The following is a 19,016-nucleotide window of genomic DNA, read 5'->3' on the forward strand; positions in this document are numbered from 1 at the left end:
CATAACTATCCTTAGTCTCTTTTAACAACTTTTCACTTTCAGCCAACTTACTCTGCAACTCAGAAATAACACTCTTGCTCTTACTTAACTCTTCTTTCATCACCAGAAGTTTATCCTTCTCCTCTACCACTTTCTTATGTCTCAGTTCCTGACTCCGCCCCAAGCTGGCCAACCTCAACCCAACAACCTGCAAAATATAACAAACAACAAAATACATAAAACTGAGCTAGCCAAGAAAAACCCTAAACTAAAGGAAAGACCTTACCTACATATATTGCCCAACAGCTACATCACCAACCTCCTTTGCAAGAGAAACATCAACCTCAGATTGACAATGTTCGTCTACCACAGCCATGTAAGGATACTCTTTCCCCCACACAGAGACACCCTCACTAAACTCGGACATCTCATGAAGTTTTCTTTGATTCCCAACAAAAGCCCGAATTTCATCCAAAGACACTTTTTCCTCCATCTCGCTATACTCATCGGACAAGTCCACCACCCCAGACTTCCTCTTCCTGACAATTACCTTTCTGCGCCCCTGACAAGGCTGAACCACCTCCCCAGGCGTCGCCACCTTCTCCCGGTTCATTGATGAAACCTCCTTTTCCAGATTCTTATTTTTAAAGCGTGACCTCAAAGAAGCAGCCGAAACCCCAGGGTACTTCCCACCTGAAATATAAACACCAAAACACATCAAACAACCATACAATGCCAATACAAAAACAACAAATATCCCAAACTCACCCAGATAATTTATCACTACTTCCTTATTATCTTCCAATTTGAGTAACTCATACATCGATATTAGATCCTTACGATCAATACCCTCAACCAAAAACTCAATCAAACACACATTCCTCGGCGAAATGACATCAGGACCGAGTATATTTTGCGGTTCCGAACACCACCACAACGGAAACTTCTCGGCCAAATTTTCATCAGCATAAAAAGAAAACTCATTTTCTACACTTCTAACCTTAAGATACATTTCTTTAAAGTCCTTGAATGAGGATTTATACAACCTAAAAATAGCGAACCCAGGGGTGCTATTTAAATTAATCCAACCCCCTTCCATATCCCTTTTGCCTGAAATAAAGAAAAAAACAAATCAACTGTTGGCAACTCCTCAAGATATTCCATCAAAACCTCAAAGGAACGGAGAAACGCCCAGCCATTAGAATGAAGCTGAGACGGAGCACAGTTCAACTGTCTCAAAACTTGGCACTCAAACTCTGTAAATGGCAATTTTACCCCAACTCTTCAAGCACACAACTGTGCATGTAGAAGAACTCAAAACCATCCCATCGATGTTACACCCTATCATCATCACTACACGGAAGCAACTCAATCTGAACACCAGAACCAGCCCTAACGACCTTTGCTAAGTTCACCTCCTTCACCGCAGATTCATCACGAAACAGAGACAATCGAGATTTCACATCCTCACCAACCCAGTCATAAGACCAATCAATACCACCCTTTTTATCTTTCTCAAACCCCATTGGAGCACAACAACAAGAACAGTAGAAGGAAGCAAGAAAAGAAGCAGAGAAAAGAAAAAGACAAAAATAATTCAGAAGCAAGGAGACAACATGCACATACCTCTTTTGCTCATTCTCTTCCCAAAATTGAAAAACCCAAGCACCCAAGAAAACTAGAGTTAACTTCTAGCAGTAACCCAAACGGTTCGAATACTGAAACTGTTTCCCATTAAAACCTCAAACCACAAAACTACATTGGAAAGGCAACAAGCTTTAAATGCTCCTATTAAACTCTCTCTCTCCTCCCCAAAACAGCGCCACGATTCCCCACGCCACGCAACCAACAATTTTTAATGAAGTAAGTTGAACTGGGAGCTCACTCAATACCTATCTAACCGAGTTATAACTCCTTAAAGAAGCTCAACCTGCTTCATTAAAAACTCTCCACAGGCTAAGCTTGGGGGCTATGATATGGTCGTCATAAATGAGCTATAACTCGGCATGGTCCGTTATAACTCCTCTATTCATGAGCCATAACTCGGTCAGATAAATACCTCATCATAACCAACGATAAAACGGTAATGTCATCAAGGAACGTTATCTGTCCCCTCGTAATCGACTTTAAATACAAGGGACGTTACCTATCTTCTGGTAACCGACTTTAAATACTAGAAAGCGTAACAGCCGAGGAATAAAGGATATAAAGCCAGGTAAGGTATTTTCTTCGGCAAATAAGAAATAACACAATATACTGACTTAAGTTTCGAAGTGCCTTTGCAGGTACACTCCCCCTCATTTGTTCGCACCACCTACGCTACATGAGAGAGAAAAGCTCGGAATCCGAGGATCGGACGATCAGCCTCAAAGCTAATAAGCTCGGTTAATACTCCCATTTCGCAAGAACAAATATTAATAATTAATTTATAAATACTCTTCAATTTATTTATTAAAAAAATCCCAGATAAAGAGGAATGTGTCCGACAATTCTTTAACCAAATTCTTATTTCTCTCGAAAAATAAGACTTTTTCGGTTCTGTTAAAAATTAAATACGTTGCAGAAATATTATAAATAAGAATAAAATGACACTAATTTCATAATCGGAATATTCTTAAACTACATGTATACAATAACTAAATTTTTTATTTATTTTATAACTATTATCGATTCAACAGACACTATTCAATCATTTTTTTATTATTTTAAGATATTAATTTTTGTATTTTTATTTTAAAAATAAAAATTTGATCAAATAATTTAAATATTAAGAATAAAAATTTTATAAATTATTTAATTTTTAGAATGTATAAAATTTATAAATTTAAATTAAATAAGATATTAAACAAATTTATTATGTTGTTATTATGTGTAGCAAAATCAAAATAAATATTTAAAAATATTTACAAATTAACTATTTATAAAAGTTGTTAAGTTTATTTATTTATTTTTAATAGTATTTAATTTAAAACAGAGATAAAAAATTTATATTAAAAACATTTTTTATTTTCATACATAATTCTAATTAAAAAATATTTTATTTTTCTTTTTAATTTTTTAAATTATCTTTAATTTTATTATTTTTTATTATTAATTTATATTTTTATTATATCCACTCACTATATCAAACATTATTCTTTCTCTTACTATTATTCTCTATACACATACTCGTCATTGTCTCATTGCAACTATTATATTACCTTGTTCTCCTTTCTTTTTTTTTCTTCTTCCACATTCTCTTCACCCGATCGTAATTAATTATCACCATGTATTATTATCGCAATTTTTAATCTTATCTATCACTTTGATTTATAATCATCTATTCTGTTAACTTTTATGAGTTATTGAAGTTTTGCTAAAAGAATTAAAATATGAAACATTTAAAAATTTTGCCCAAATTATCAAAATTTAATGTCAGTAATCCTTAAAAGCAATATCAAAATATATTATTTTCAACTAAAATAATAAAAAATAATACATAATTGTAAATTTTTTAACTAATAATTATAAACTTAAGTCGCAATTTAAGCCATTGCTATCCACATTTGACTGCTACTATATAAATTTTAAATTTATTTTCTTATGCACATTAATTAAACTGTATTTTATTATTTTATTTTATATGTTTTAAAATAATACCATCGTATTATAAGGAAGAGATTAATTTTTATAATTTAATGTGAATTTTCTTATTATTTTATTTGTCATTTGAATATTATCCGTAAAAAATAATTATTTAAAGTAAAACATTATATAAAAAGAGACAAAAAATTTTTAGAGTTATCGTTCTGTTTTGCTTCTTAATCCTCATTTTATATACTCAAATTTAATAGCTTTGATGGTCATAATTTTTTGTAATTAGTTAAAAAGTTTCAACTTTTTTCTCTCTCTATCTCTCTTAATAATTTTGAACAAACTTAATTTTGTTATTAAATAGTTTTTTAAGTTCACAGTATTTTTAACTTACTATATAATAAGTATCTTTTAAATTATCTAATGCATGAAAAATCACATCTTTTCATTTATTTTAAAAGATAAAAATTAAAATTAAATGATATTAGTTCTTTTTTAAACACAAAAATAAATATAAATACAGAGAAATTTCATGAAAAGATAATATTAAATTTCATGTTCTTATATATGAGAATATTATCATTTATTATATTATATATTATCTTTGTACTACATAATAAAAGGTGAAAATTTATATCTTCCTTCTATTACTTTTTTTCTATCTAAATTAGTTTGTATAATATCAATTTATTTCTATTATTTATGCAATATTTTTTTTCTTTTGGTTATCCATTAATAAATGTTGAATTAATGATTCTATTTATTATATTTTAATATGTTTATTTCAATTAGACTCAATAAATTACCAAACTTCAAACATATTCTCTTAAACTACTTCTTGATCGTATAGTTGGAATCGTTTAAACGGGAGATCTTTAGACCCTAAACTTTTGAAAGTAAAACAAAAATATAATAAAATAAATTAAAAAATCTAATAAAATAAAATAGTGTAAAAAATAGAATATATATAAAAAAATAATAAATTAAAACTTACATGTCCCATGAGATAGAAAAATAAAGAGGAGAAAAATAATAAAGAAGATTGAAATAATGAAAAATATATAACACAGTTTTTATCTTGCCATATTTAAATGCTATATGTCAATCTAATAATCAATAAAAAATAATGTTATCCAATGTAAAATAAATTAGAAATAAAAAAGAGATTAACAAAATTGTTCCAAACCCGGCCCCAAGTCCTTCCTCGGAACGGTCAACGAACCTAGATACTCGGAATTGGGCCATTCATACCGCTCAAAACGGATCAATAACTTTCAATATCATGGTCTAACATTCAAATTCAAATCCCTTCCTTATCTTAGTTAGATAAGATAAGATAACTACCATTGGCTATATAAAGGGGAGCCAGAAGCCCCCTCAGATACGTCACTCATTCCACACGCCTTATACCTCTTAGATCCATTTTTACTTGAGCGTCAGAGTGTCTTTGCAGATATCCACCCCATTGCTCCAGTTAGATAATCCGACGACCGCTTTGACTCGCAAATTTCTGATACATCTCACAACCCGTACCAGAGACCTTTAGTACATTGGCGCCGACTGTGAGAAACTGCCAAGTTGTGGCAGCATGACGGAGAAGCTTGAGGAGCCGCCACCACAACTCAAACCCACAAAGCCCAATGCCCGACCTTTGAGATAGCGTTCCCTCACCCACAAGAGGATAACCAGCGCTGTGCACCGCCAGCCAACCCCCGATCGACAGCAACCGAGGAGAATGATCGGCAGCCAGGTAATACTCGAGCACCTGATGGTCTGGGAGAGAAAGCCATCCAGATAATCCAAGAACTTTGCCTCAAAGTGTAAAACCTTGAAGGCCGACTCATGTCCAAGGAGCGATACCACCTGGAATACACGAGCCAAGCAACCTCTAGGACAAGATCCCATCGTAAGACCAGGAACGACAAATCACCCGAACGACGACACGAAAAATGACGAGACGAGGACGATCAACAACACTGTTAGGATGCCAAGCAAACATGAAACGAGCACATGATAATGGGAGCCACCTCATTTACAGAGAAAATCTTGAAAGACAAACTCCCAAAAGGTTTTGACAAACCCACCGACATGAAGTACGACGGTACCAAGGATCCCTAGTAACACCTAATGGCCTTCGAGGCTAGGATGAATTTGGAAGGAGCCACCAATGCGGTCCGATGCAGGGCCTTTCTGGTAACCTTAGCCACCCCTGCGATCAAATGGTTCAACGCCCTCCCGAACAGCTCCAGAGCCAGTTTCGACGATGTCTCCAGGAAGATGGCCCAGTTCACCACCAGGATCATCAAAGCAAAGTACCCAATTAGCTTACTCAAAATCACCCAAAGACAAGACAAATCCTTGGGAAAATACCTCGACAAGTTCAACGATAAGTGCCTAACAGTCGACACACTCACATACTCGGTCGCCAGTCTTTGTCTGACCAATGGCTTAATGAATGAAGACTTCCGAAAGTACCTCACCACCAAGCCAGTCTAGACCATGCACAAAATCTAAAACATCACGAGAGAATACATAAATGACGAAGAGGTAAGGTAAGTCGTGGCCGCCAATAAACGGCAGCACGGTAACATGGCACCTCGTAGCAACTCACCACCTAAAGATAACCCAAAAAAACACTTCAAATCCATTGCCACCACTTAGGATAGGGAAGTTCATGAACTACATCTCCTTCCTATCCCATCACAGAAATCTATCACTAAATAGTGAAACGACGCATCCTTCCGAAGGCGCGACCACTGAAGGAACAAACATGCGACAACAAGAGCCTATACTGTGATTACCACTGAGGATACGAACATAAAATACAAGACCGCTTGACCTAAAGAACGCTCTCGAACAAGCTATCCGAGATGGCAAACTACCCGAGTTCGCCAAGATCATCCGAGAATCCAGGCAACCTGAAAGAGAAAGATCACCAGAACAAGAAGGACGTAACCCGAGGGCGATACGACAGACATTCCCAAGAAAGTCTGAAAACCGACGCCACCATAATAGTTAATGTCATCACTGGAAAGGACGCGCCGAAAAGGTCAAATTCAGTACTAAAAAAGGAGCTCAAAGTCCTAGTAGTAAAAAATCAAGCACTAACCTCGTCAGTTCCAGCGGTGATCATGTTCTCCCCTGATGACTGCTAGCATGACACCTGTAACAACCTAACTTCTAACCCGTCATAACCAAGGCTAGCAGCCAGGCGCTACTATTTATCTTAATATAGATACTTTAGACCATATATTAAGTGTATACATATGAGTATGTAGCACTAGTCGAGAATCGTGTATCTCTTCCCCGGTCTCAAAAGAGCTAGAGTACATATTCACCATCATCTGGTCAATCTATGCCTCTGAGCTAAACTCGATTGAAGGTGCAGAACTAGAGCTTTCTGGAACCCTTGGCCCGTTGAATCCTGGCTCGACTACAAGAGATGGTGGTGGAGCGTCGGGCATAGGTACATCAGGAACCACTTGATCCTCTTTGGGGTTGAACCATGGTAGATGCTCGAGTATGTCTATGATCGAAGACTCCTGTACTAGATCTGCCATGTTCATAGGGTATGGCAGAAAAGGATACTATAGGGTATGGCAGAAAAGGATACTAGCCTCTATCGGGGTGAAGCTCGGATAGCAGTGTATCATAAGGCATGTCAAGGTCAAACTCCTGCCTGAGCAGAGGGTGAGAGAAAGGACGGCCAGGAAGATAGTAGGTGCGTGTACGCAAACTACCCCAAAACACTGTGCTCCCCATCGCGAGTTCCACGTAGCAGCCGTACGCTGGGTACTCAAATAAGATCACGTCGGTCCCCATCTGCGGACATAGGAAAATGGGGGTGAGAACCTAAGGTTCCCAATAAGTACTATACGAAAAACCTAAGACGATCCGCAGCCTAAATCTAATCGTTTATAAGGTCACAACAATAATCAATCATACAAACAGATGCAATCACAAGTATATAACAGTATAACAGTCACATATACAAGTAAGAAAATGCAGCAACCAAGTATGATGCATTTCTGGTCCTATGCAGTTCATGAGATCATGCCTCGGTTGGCTACCCACAGCCTGACGTTACTCGACCCAAGTCCGAATATGACTACTCCATTGGGTCGGTTGCACACCGATTCTCAAAATACAGTCGCGGCACTAATTAAGAATGGCCCAAAATTACAAGGTGCTCCTAGTGAGTAACAATTCATATGGCAGGGCATCCCCACATTCATATAGTCTCTGGCCAGACAGGATGAAAGTTCGCTTTGCCAAGTACTTCTTAGCACTTTGTGGTTTACAGTTTCTTCTTCCGCGGCATATCTCAATAAAATTTATTTATAAGGGATTTCTCTTTCCTTATCTTATAAAAACGTGTGCTCGATTCTTTCTTAAAATATCTCAACTATGTTACATTTTATCTTTTTGCTTCTTTTATTTGACTTCTCTTTTTACCATTTTTATTAGGGTTTTAATGATGTTTTTACCCCTAATGTTATTATTTTACCATTGTATCTTTATATTTTTTCTAGTAGACCTTTTCTCCTTCATTAAGTGAATTAATCATTTTTTATTTAACATTTTGTCTAAAATTACTAATATGCCCCTAAATACTTTAGTTTTACCGTTTAACCTTATTTAGCATCAGAATCTTACCAGATTAATCCTAATAGTTGTCTCTAATCAAAATTACTCCTAATATTTTTATTAAATGAGCAGTTGATGCCACTTGAAATGTATAAATGTTATTGCAGTTGATGCCACTTGAAATTGTCCAGGTTCAACCAGCTTAACTATTGAGCAGCAGTAGTAGCCACTCTTCGCCATCAAGGTCAAGCTTAGACTACATGAATGGTTTCTATTATTTCATTGGTGACTTTAATGCCAATGCAAACCTAAAGGAGAAAAAAAGGAGTGCTGAAGTAAACTAGAAGTGTGCAAAATTTGCAACTTGAATTTCAAACTGCCAACTCATAAACATGAGGGCAAAATGATCAAAGTTTACTTGGCGTGAAGCAATATGAGATGGGAGAGAAAGGGTCGTTGAGTGATTGGGGCTTTGTAATGATGAATGGCGTATTCTTTTTTCTGAAGCTTACATAACCTGCCTTCCTAGAACCCAATCCAACCACTGCCTGTTGCTTGTTCGATTAGAAGGGGAGTCGATTGATAATAGAAATCGCTCATACATATTTGAGACTTTTTGAATGTAGCATAGCAATTTTGGTTGGGTTATGATAGAAAGCTAGAAAGGTAACGAGACTTTTTTCACTAAGATGAATAATCTGAAGCAAAAACTTAACACCTGAAATAGCCGAATAGGGATGTGTTTAGAGATATATTCAAAAAGAAAAGACAAATTTTGACAAATTGGGGGATATAAAAATGTACCTATTAAGAAACAGAATATTTGATAAATTGAAAAAATTTTACAAGAATAATTAGACAACATTTTGGACCAAGAAAAAAGGCTCTAGCTCCAAAAATCTAGAGCTGAATGAATTATGGATGATGATAGAAACACTAAATACTATCATATCAAGACTCTTATTAGAAGAAGGAGGAACAAGGTGCTTTGTTTGAGAAATGAAGATGGACAATGGGCGGAAGAACAAGACCAATTAGAAAATATGGCCATCAATTTCTACAAAAATCTGTTCATTGAAGAGAAGGCTGATATAGAAAAAATTGTGTGCTCAAAATCCTACCTAGCTACCAATGGTGTACAACATGAATGACCAAGCCAACAGATTTTCGAATGAAGAAGAAATTAAAAGAGACATCTTTAATATTGGAAGCCTTAAATCCCAAGTGGAGATGGAATCCCTAGTATATTTTACCACCATAATTGAAAAATAACTCACAAAGAAGTGGAGCAAGTGATCTCTAATATTTGGACAAGGCATGAAGGATGAGGATGTTAAATGAAACTTTGTTGGTGTTAATTCCAGAAATAGACAAACTAAAATTTATAAACCAATTTAGACCTATCTCTCTTTGCAATGTCATCTACAAATGCATCACACAGATTTTGGTTGAATGATTGAAGTCTTTTCACTGATCGAATCTTTCTCTTTGAATCCAGCTTCGTAGCGGGAAGGAACATACATGACAACATAATAATTGTAAAAGAGATGATCCATTCTCTGAAAAAGATAAAGGACAAAAGTGATTTCATGTCAGTGAAAATTGATATTGTTAAAACATGCAACAAATTGAGTTAGGAATTTTATTTGAAATTCCCTCCCACATGAGCAACAATATCACACACTGTATCTCATTCCCAAACTTTTTCGTAATTTAGAATGGCCAGTAAATTGAAATCTTTTCTCCTTCTAAAGAAATCAGACAAAAAGACCCGCTCTCTTTGTATGTTTGGAGTGATGGCTGGTTGAAAACGGGTTTGAGGCTAAAAAACATAGCATCTCCATGCTGAGATCTCAGTAACTATGTTAAAGAAGATAGGGCTTAGGATTTAAAAAACTCAACTATCTTCTTCCAAACTCAATTGTAAACAACCTCGTACAGAGGACGGAAAGGATAAATTGTATTGGAAACCTAATCCAAAATTTAGAACTGGAAAGGCATACAACGCATCAAATTTTTTGGTATTTGCACTGCTTGTGATGGGGAGATAAAACCCCCCTTCATGCTATTCAAGACTATCCTAGAGCTTTTAAACTCTGGATACGAGCTCTAAACCCCAAGCAATCAATCTCTTCTTCAGCTTTGAGATTTGAAAAAACAACATGATAAGAAGTAAAAGGATGTCTATATGACTACAAGATGGAGCATTTAGAAATACATTTGAACAATAACCCTTTCAACTCAAGTCAAAGAAACTAAAATCAAAAGAATTATGAGAAAAATTAGTGAAGCCAGGAGCCCTACCTTTCAAAATAGACCTAACAACTCAACGCTGACAGCATCTCGAGGGATAATCCTGGATCAGCCAGTAGAGCGAGAGTGCTTCGAAACTATATTCATGGTTGGATTTATGGATTTTCGAGCAAGATGGATGGCCATATGGCATGGGGTGCAAGCGATCATGGATGGCAATATGGCATAGGGAAGAAGAATCACAAAACTGATAGTAGAGTCTCATTCTAAAGTGGCTATTGACCCATACCCCCTCCTAACCTGAGTTTGAAATTATTTGCTCATACTAGTGGGTCTTTTTTTTTCCTGTTATAATAGTTTTGTCCTTTTTTTTTGGCCTTCGGGCCTCGTGTAATAGAAAATAAGTGTAATTTCTCGAATCAATTCTTAAAAATTTTAAAATGAGACACTTTAGTTTCTCAGATTTCAAAATATATAAAATAATCTCAAAAATTTATTTCTGTTGGATAATACAGTCTCTTTTCATTAATAACTAAACAATGACTGCTAAGATGGAGCGATGATTAACTCGCACATGTGACCATTAAGTATCTGCGTATTTGAGCCAAACAAATCAGTCCCCAAAACAAAGTACAAAATAGTTTTTAAAAAATTTGAAAAATCTCAAAATAATCCTTGAATATTTTAAAATCTTCAAAATCCTCCCTTTAAATATTTTTAATCTCTTTCAAAATAAATTTGAAAAAATATTTCTAAGTTTAAAAAAAATATTTTTTGGACATAATTGCTAAGTGTGATAACACAAATAACTTCAACTACAAGTCTATTTTATACATTATGATAATTAGTGAATCCCAAAATTTTATAAGAAACTTAACAGAATATTTAGATTTATCAAGATTTTTTTTTTCAAATATTGTAAAGTATTAAGAGCTCCACATTGAGATTTTGAAAATAATCCACATTGACCTTGTAATTAACAAAAACTTACAAATTTGACTTTAGGAGTGACTTTATTTATGTTGCGTGCAAATTTTAAAGTGTTGTCTTCATTTATACAAATATTCCTATTTGCTTATATAGAAAACTTTATGCTAAATGAGAGTTCTCTTATTTTTTTCAAATAATACTAACTCATTTTCTTTTTCATCGTTAAAGAATGATCAAAGAATATCATAACTACAAATTAAATTAAATTAATATCTTGTATGATCAAAAATAAATATGGAATTATTTATTTTAAATTATAATTTTTTTTGAAAAATAGTGCCTTTTAAAATTAATTTATAATTTATTTTAAAAATATATAAAAAAAAGTTTGCATATATCAAATTTGAGATAAATAATCAAAAATTTTAAAAATTAAAATTTATTAATTTAAAAATAATTATTCGAAAGAAGTATTTTAGAATTTTTAAATTTTTATAGGGACTATGTTAAAATTATTTTTAAATTTTGGAGACTTTTTTCATTTTAAGGACTAATTTATTTTGGTAGACACTTAATTGTTACATTTGTAAATTAACGAGTAATCACTATTAGCAATCAATTTATAATTATAAAGATGGCTAGCAAAATAGTGAAATTACATCCACAAGCTTCCTTGGTCGAACACGTGTCCTCAATGTAATTACATTCCTGCCCTACATATACATCTTTATTTACAACTTCTGTCCTTTTTTATCTTTCTTTTAACCTATTTGAAGCTGAAAAGTTGAGGACACTACTTATCTCTCAAACTCTCTCTCCTGCAATGTTGTGATCTGTTTCAAGGTCCCTATTTATCTACTGGATCGAAGGCAGTGGTGGCTTCAGCAATCCCCAAATCACTCTTTTGAGTTCAAATGCTGCTTTGTGATTGGTTTTGTGGTATAAACATGGGATTGGCGAGTAATTATTTCCCAGGTAATTGTTCTAATCTTTGGTTAATAGGATTATGGGAAAGTTCCAGCAATTTTGGGCGGGATCTCTAAAAAATTTTCAAATTTCAATCCTTTTGGTAAGATTAGATAGTAAGGTGTAAATAATTCTTTCGTTTTGCCGCGCATGCGTGGTTTGGAATCAAGGATATAAATAGAGCATGTCGGTTATGCAATGAACTCACCAATTTCAAATAGTGTATATCTTTTACTCACATAAGCGGTTTGGAATCAGAGGCTTCTAGGTTTTTAAATCGCAGATGTCTATGAGTCAACATAGGGGTAGCATGAATCAAATTGTTGATCGTGTTGCAGATATCAATCCAACAAAGTTAGGTTGGAATTTAGTGGTTGGTGTTGTCCGTTTATACGAGTTATGCAGCCAATCCAATCCTGCTGATGTTTATAGCTTAGAGATGGTGCTGTAAGATGAACAGGTATTTTATTTCTATGCTGATTGTAATTTATTGGCATTGTGGTTATATAGTTGGTTGGCATTTGTGGTCTTATTAGTTATTTTTTTCTATTTTCAGGGTGATCGGATACATTGTTCAATCCCAAAAGGAAATATTGTGGTATTCAAGACCTTGATACGTGAGAATGGAATATACTCGATGAGAAATTTCATTGTTAAAGGAAATAACAATTTCGTGAAGACAACGGGGCACAAATATAAATTGAATTTTTACATGAAGACATGTGTTTCACGTCTTCCCAGTGATACGTTTCATTTAAATCCTTTTAGTTACGTTCCATTCCCTGAAATTGAGGCAATGGTTGGAATGAATCGCATTCACCTGTTAGGTAAATTTCTATAATATGTAGTGTTCGGTCCATTTGTTTCTGTTGGTTTCATAATTTGGTTTTAATTGTGGTTTCCTTTTTTTTGTCATTTTACAGATTTCATCGGTTAGGTGGTGGGTAAGGAAAATGCTCAAGATATGGTTACGAAATCCGGCCAGCAGAGTAAATGCATTGCACTTTACCTGGAGGATTTAGAGTTAGTTTTTTTGTGTTATTAATGGGTTTGTTATATATAATGTGCTCTGCCGAAATTGCTTTATCATTGTGAATAATCGTTATGTCATTGTTTAGGCAGAATAGGATGAAGTGCACCCTCTATGGTGAATCTGTAGATAAAGTAATTAGTTTCATGGATAAACCAGAAAACGAGCCAGTCATCTTGGTGGCACAGTTGTTTAAGCCACATTTCTACTTGAATGAAGTCAGTGTTCAAAACAGTCTTTATGCTTCTCGGGTTTTTTTCAATCCAGATATTCCTGATGTTGTATCATTTAAGAATAGGTAATTATAGTATGTATTAGAACTGTTATTTATTTTGGTGAAGATTTATTATTAAAGGATATGCATTCTGATGTATTATTCGCTTTAGCTTAATGAAACAGGGTGAGAGAGCGTCACAGCCTATTAGTCACATTGATAGGCAACCTCAATACTCTGTTAGTCATGAGCTTTCAGCCGGGGCATTTCCAGTAAAGACAATTGAGGAGATTCTTAACATGACAACTGTGTGTTTTTTTATTCCTGTTAGTCCGTATTAGTTAAATGATTTAAATCATTTTCTTTACGTTTTTTTATTTACGTGTTGTAGGAAACATTGTGCTGGGTTGTTGGAACAATTGTCTCCATTGAGGTTGGTGCTACAGATTGGTTTTATGCTTCGTGTAAGACTTGCCCGAGAAAAGTTAAGGAGAACAAAGATCGATATTTTTGCGAGTACTGTGGAAAAGTGGGGTTTAATCCTCCGTTGAGGTTGTGGAATTGATTTATAAGTAGTTATGATAATGTGAACAAAGTCTGAATAATAGAAAAGCTTGTGTTGCCTAAATGTGTTGACATTATTGCTTTGTAGGTATCGGCTTAATGTTGTCATCACTGATGGAACTGGATGTGTTAATGTTATAATATGGAATCAAGAAGCCAAATTGATTATGGGAAAGCCTGCAGGTGACATGAGAGACCTGAGTGTAAGATAATATTTTCATTCTTTTCTTTCATATAAGATTATGCTATACAGTTTAAAAGTGTTTTGTGTCTTACATATTAGCTTGATACCTTGAATTAGCAGAAATCTGAAAGCACTAATTCCTACCCAAAAGCTTTTGACTCACTGCTTGAGAGGAAGTTCCTTTTTAAAATATCCGTTGGAAAGAAAAATATTAGTACTCTTGACCAGGTATATAATGTAATTAAGATAAGTGATGATGTCTCACTTATTGGAATGTATAGCTCCCAAGCTTCCTCTGCAGAAATTGAGGTCTGTTTTCAACCATTGTCAAAAATTTAGGTTTTTATACATAAGTTTTTTTTATCCTATTTTTCATTGCTTTGGTATGTTTCGGCTTAGGGTGCGGATCCAAGTGTTTCAAATTTGTTGGCTATAAGTGGACAAACTGATAATGAGTCGGACGGAATTGGTGTAGCAGTTGTTTCTTTATCAAAGGTCAGTAATAGATTCTTATAATTTCCTTATATAAAAACTTATTTAACAATCCATTAAAAATCCTGAATTTGAGAAATTTGTTGGATTGTGCAGGACTCTGTAATGGAAAGTAATTCTGATATAGGGTTGGAAACTCCTGCCAAATCTACGGGTGTTGAATTTGTTTCAAATTCTACAATAATGGTTGGGATGGATAGTCCAGATGTGCAAGGTTCCAGCAACAAGACCACGAGACGTGGAGCTGGCAAACGAAAGATTGAGTGAAGATCTATTATAGTTATTGTTGTTTATAGTTTTAGATGTAGTTGGTCGTAGGCTGAAGTATAGAGAAGTATGTCTTTTGCTAATGTTTCCAATTTACATGTCTTAGTGCTGTTTATTTACGGATGAAGTAATGTGGTTGACCATCTAAGTTTTGGTATCAATCTGTGTTGTTAAGTGTAACCCTTTATGGTTAAATGTTATTGAAGTTAACATATTATGTGCAAATATTATTTCTTATTTAAAGAGTACCTTCTTTTAATATCAATTTATATATATTCAATAGGTTAATCCAGAGGCAGGTGTGTAATGAAAACTTACCAATCTTAAACATGTCCGTAAATTTACTTCGAACTTACATTCATAAACTCTATGTGTGGAACATGTTGCTTTGACTTTATTTTAGTTGAAAGCCAAAGTTGAAAATTAATTTAAAATAGAATTGTTATCATGCTAAAGGAAAAGGAAGTTGTAGCCTAATAATAAGTTATGCGACTGCCTACCAAAAAGATTTATAGACTACTTTTTATACAACCTTATCAGTGAATATATATATTGTGTGTGGTTGAATAAAATTACAATAGGAGATTAATTGGAAAATATTTTACAAGGTAGTATAAAATTATTAGCTTTTTTGGTTACCATTAGCTATTACAACCTTATATAAATAGTTGTGGAATAAAAACTCAGAATTCCATAGGAGATTAATTGAAAAATATTTTACAAGGTAGTATAAAATTATTAGCTAATAGAAAAAATATCCATGTAAACAATTATTTTGTTTAGATTCAACAATAAGATATGACATGTATTCAACTAATGTTAACCAAATTAACTTTATTAACATTTTTTGAGGTAGGCTATTGAGTTATAAAATAAACATCACCTATACTATCTAGAATAACCATCTGAGTACTAGGGATAATAAACATCTCAGGTCAATTTTCGAGATCACCAAAGATCGAACTCTTGACCTTTCAGACTTAGAGTTCTTATACCATGTAATAATACCACTCATTCCAAAAGTTTCAATTGATGTGAAAAGGTAACATTACTGATTATATCTCTAATACTTCTTAAATCTCTATTGTACACATTGTACAAACATTCCATTAGCTCCCTATACTTTCTCAAAAAATATAACATTAGAAACCACATCTATAATAAAATTTATGTAATCTCTTCACTAATTAATAAAGGGTCCTTATGGTTAGATCAGACTTTATGTTATCTCCAACTCTAAATGATTATTTTAACTCATATGTAATAGAGAATACATGAATACATGAATATATGTTTTTAAATGAGAAGATAAAAAATCTGTGTCTCTCCTGACATAAGGAATAAATTTTTTTAAGGGAAAGATGGTAGAAACAAAAGAAAAAAATGATAGCTAAAATAAACGGTCTGTGTCAATATTAATGGAAAATCTAAGGAGAGATTATGCCGCTTAAAGATATACAATTGCCACAGAGAGTCTGCACTCGATTAATTGCATTAATGGCGTTCATTGTTAATGTCGACATAAACTCTCCCTTAACTTTATTAGCTTTCAAATCTTTGCAATGATCCCCATCAATCAATCAGAATTTGGATATTCATTTATAGATCATGTAAAATATACTGAAATAAACAATTTTATTCGATGGTAACCCTTTGAAGCAAAATGTTGATAAGCCGTCATTATTGAAAGTAAGACTAGACTAACTCATTTAATTGACTAGAAAGAAATGACTGATCTTAAAGGACGGTATCAAGAAATGTGAAGTATTTGCTATACAAAGCCTGGTATATTAGCTATCATTATTTAGTGCTGAGAAATTAGCATTTTATCATAAAATGATTATTCAAAATTTGTGAGTCCCTACAAGCATGAAAATAGTCAACTTAATTTTTATGATTTCATACCTTAATAGGGAAACACTTCACTATAAAATGGCCTCAACTGAGCTACCATTTCATATTCAAAAAATAAACAAGTAACTAACACTTATAACTATCAATAGACTCTTTTCTATCATTGTCTTTGCCTTACTTCTCAGTTACAAAAATGAGTGACATTCCCCCTAAGGGAGTCATCCTGCCAGACCTTCCTAATGAGATCATGCTTGGGATATTTCATCGTTGTGATGCAAGAACGCTTTTAAGTGTTCGATCAACATGCCGCTATTGGAGAAACAAACTTAACTCCTATGAGTTCATAACAGAAATGGGAACAAGATGGAAAAGCAATGGTTGCTCCCTCTTTGCACATTTCGGATTCTCATCTAGGTGGGCTACTCCCCTAGATTGGATGATGAAAATTAATGCATGGAGTGGTCAAACCTCTGCATTCCAATTTCCATTTTTGTTAACACAAGAGGGATGGTTTCACATTATTGGTGTTCAGAATGGTATATTTTGTATACGTTATTGTTCTATGGGGAAAAGAACCTTTATACTTACTTGGAACCCAACAACTAGGAAGTCTAGCATCATGAATGATCCTGGAAAACATTATTGTGATGATTGTGCTTTTTTCTTCTCATTTGTTTACTATCCCAGGTCCGTTAATTATGCAATTGTCCACCTATTCAAGGAAAAGCCCGAAAGTCCTGGATGGACATTAACAATGTCTACAAATTTAGTCAGGGGTTGGAATGTGTCGCTCACATGTCCACCCTACGTTGATAGACTGGATCCTGATTACGTTTCCCTTGATGGTGTTATTTATTGGGTAAGTTGCTTACTTCATGAGGAGGATGTTGACCCTCCATGTATTGTATCATTCTCTTTAGTAACATTTACTTTTCATAAATATTCCCTTCCAACTGAAGCTCATGCCCATTGCCTTAATCTGTTGATCCGAAATGATAAGCTCTGTCTGGCTACAAATAATCATGATGATCAGTCATATAGCTCTACCATTTGGCAAGCTGATGCTATCAATGATGATATTATTTGGAGCAAGCTATATACGTTTAATGGTATTGGGGTTCCTTACATACCTGCACTATTTGTTGATGATAACCTTTTACACATCATGGAAAGGCATCTACCAATGCTGGATATGGATGGTATGAAGTCGACTTATTTCCATATTCTCAAGTACAACGAAACAAATCACACAAGGAAAACAGTTCGGTGGATCCAATATGACAGCTACGTGAAAATGAAATCAATCCATAAGTTCAACGAAAGTTTTTTCCCAGTCTAATTTACAATTTTAATGTCTTCTTTGTTATATTTGGTGTGCTGGTAGTATCTGTCTGTTTTTAGTTTTCTATCATATTTTATTTAAATCTTTTTTGCTGTCATTAGTTGTTAGCAGTTGTATTAGTTTAGCGTTAGTTTGAACGGGAAAGATTGCTCACGAAAATAGTTGTCATATGCCCATATCTACTTTTAAATTAATAGTAACATCTCACTTTTTCTTAGTGATGACTTGGTATTATGTATTCATTTTACCTGTGCAATCTTCATGGCTATTAAATTGTGAAGGGTTTGAATTTATATATTACTTTTAAATTCATAAGTTTATATGTTTATTGCAGTTTCACTGTAAAATGTAGTAAGATTATATCAATAGTGGATCATACAATGTTTCAATCATAACTTACTATTGAGTTATACCTAACTGGATCCAATATACACAGTCCATACTAAGATTTATTTTTAATTTACATAAATATATGGACATATTTCCTTATAACTTATTTTTACAAAAAAAATTATTTTCACTTTCTTCAATTTTAACCGAATGTTCTTATTTAAATTAGTACATAACTGTACAAAAATGTACCAGATATTATACAATATAAATATAAACAAAAAAATATACAATAAAAAACAAACTCTTGATTCAATCGGATAACTAGCTTTGTTAAGTTTATCACTAAAATTTTTTTGTGTAAAGAAAAAAAAACAAGATAGATTTAAAAAAAATTAGCATACATAAGTCAAAGAAATAATATGTAAATTACATACATAATCACATAAAA

The 19,016-nt window shown here is 33.7% G+C and overlaps 2 protein-coding genes across 2 annotated transcripts; both read left to right on the forward strand.

The window, feature by feature from the left end:
- Window positions 1-12,571: 12,571 nt before the first annotated feature.
- Window positions 12,572-15,039, forward strand: LOC130957470 (replication protein A 70 kDa DNA-binding subunit B-like). Its single transcript, XM_057884327.1, has 10 exons — window positions 12,572-12,730; window positions 12,845-13,087; window positions 13,226-13,311; window positions 13,407-13,616; window positions 13,705-13,840; window positions 13,924-14,084; window positions 14,185-14,299; window positions 14,401-14,589; window positions 14,680-14,775; window positions 14,869-15,039. The coding sequence occupies exons 1-10, from the start codon at window positions 12,572-12,574 to the stop codon at window positions 15,037-15,039; spliced, it is 1,566 nt and encodes a 521-aa protein (XP_057740310.1).
- A 2,047-nt stretch (window positions 15,040-17,086) lies between these two features.
- Window positions 17,087-18,232, forward strand: LOC130957471 (uncharacterized). Its single transcript, XM_057884328.1, has one exon. It carries the CDS (start codon window positions 17,087-17,089, stop codon window positions 18,230-18,232), a length of 1,146 nt encoding a protein of 381 aa, XP_057740311.1.
- Window positions 18,233-19,016: the final 784 nt, after the last annotated feature.

This window comes from Arachis stenosperma, chromosome 10, assembly GCF_014773155.1.
Source record: "Arachis stenosperma cultivar V10309 chromosome 10, arast.V10309.gnm1.PFL2, whole genome shotgun sequence".
Classification (NCBI taxonomy): Eukaryota; Viridiplantae; Streptophyta; class Magnoliopsida; order Fabales; family Fabaceae; genus Arachis; species Arachis stenosperma.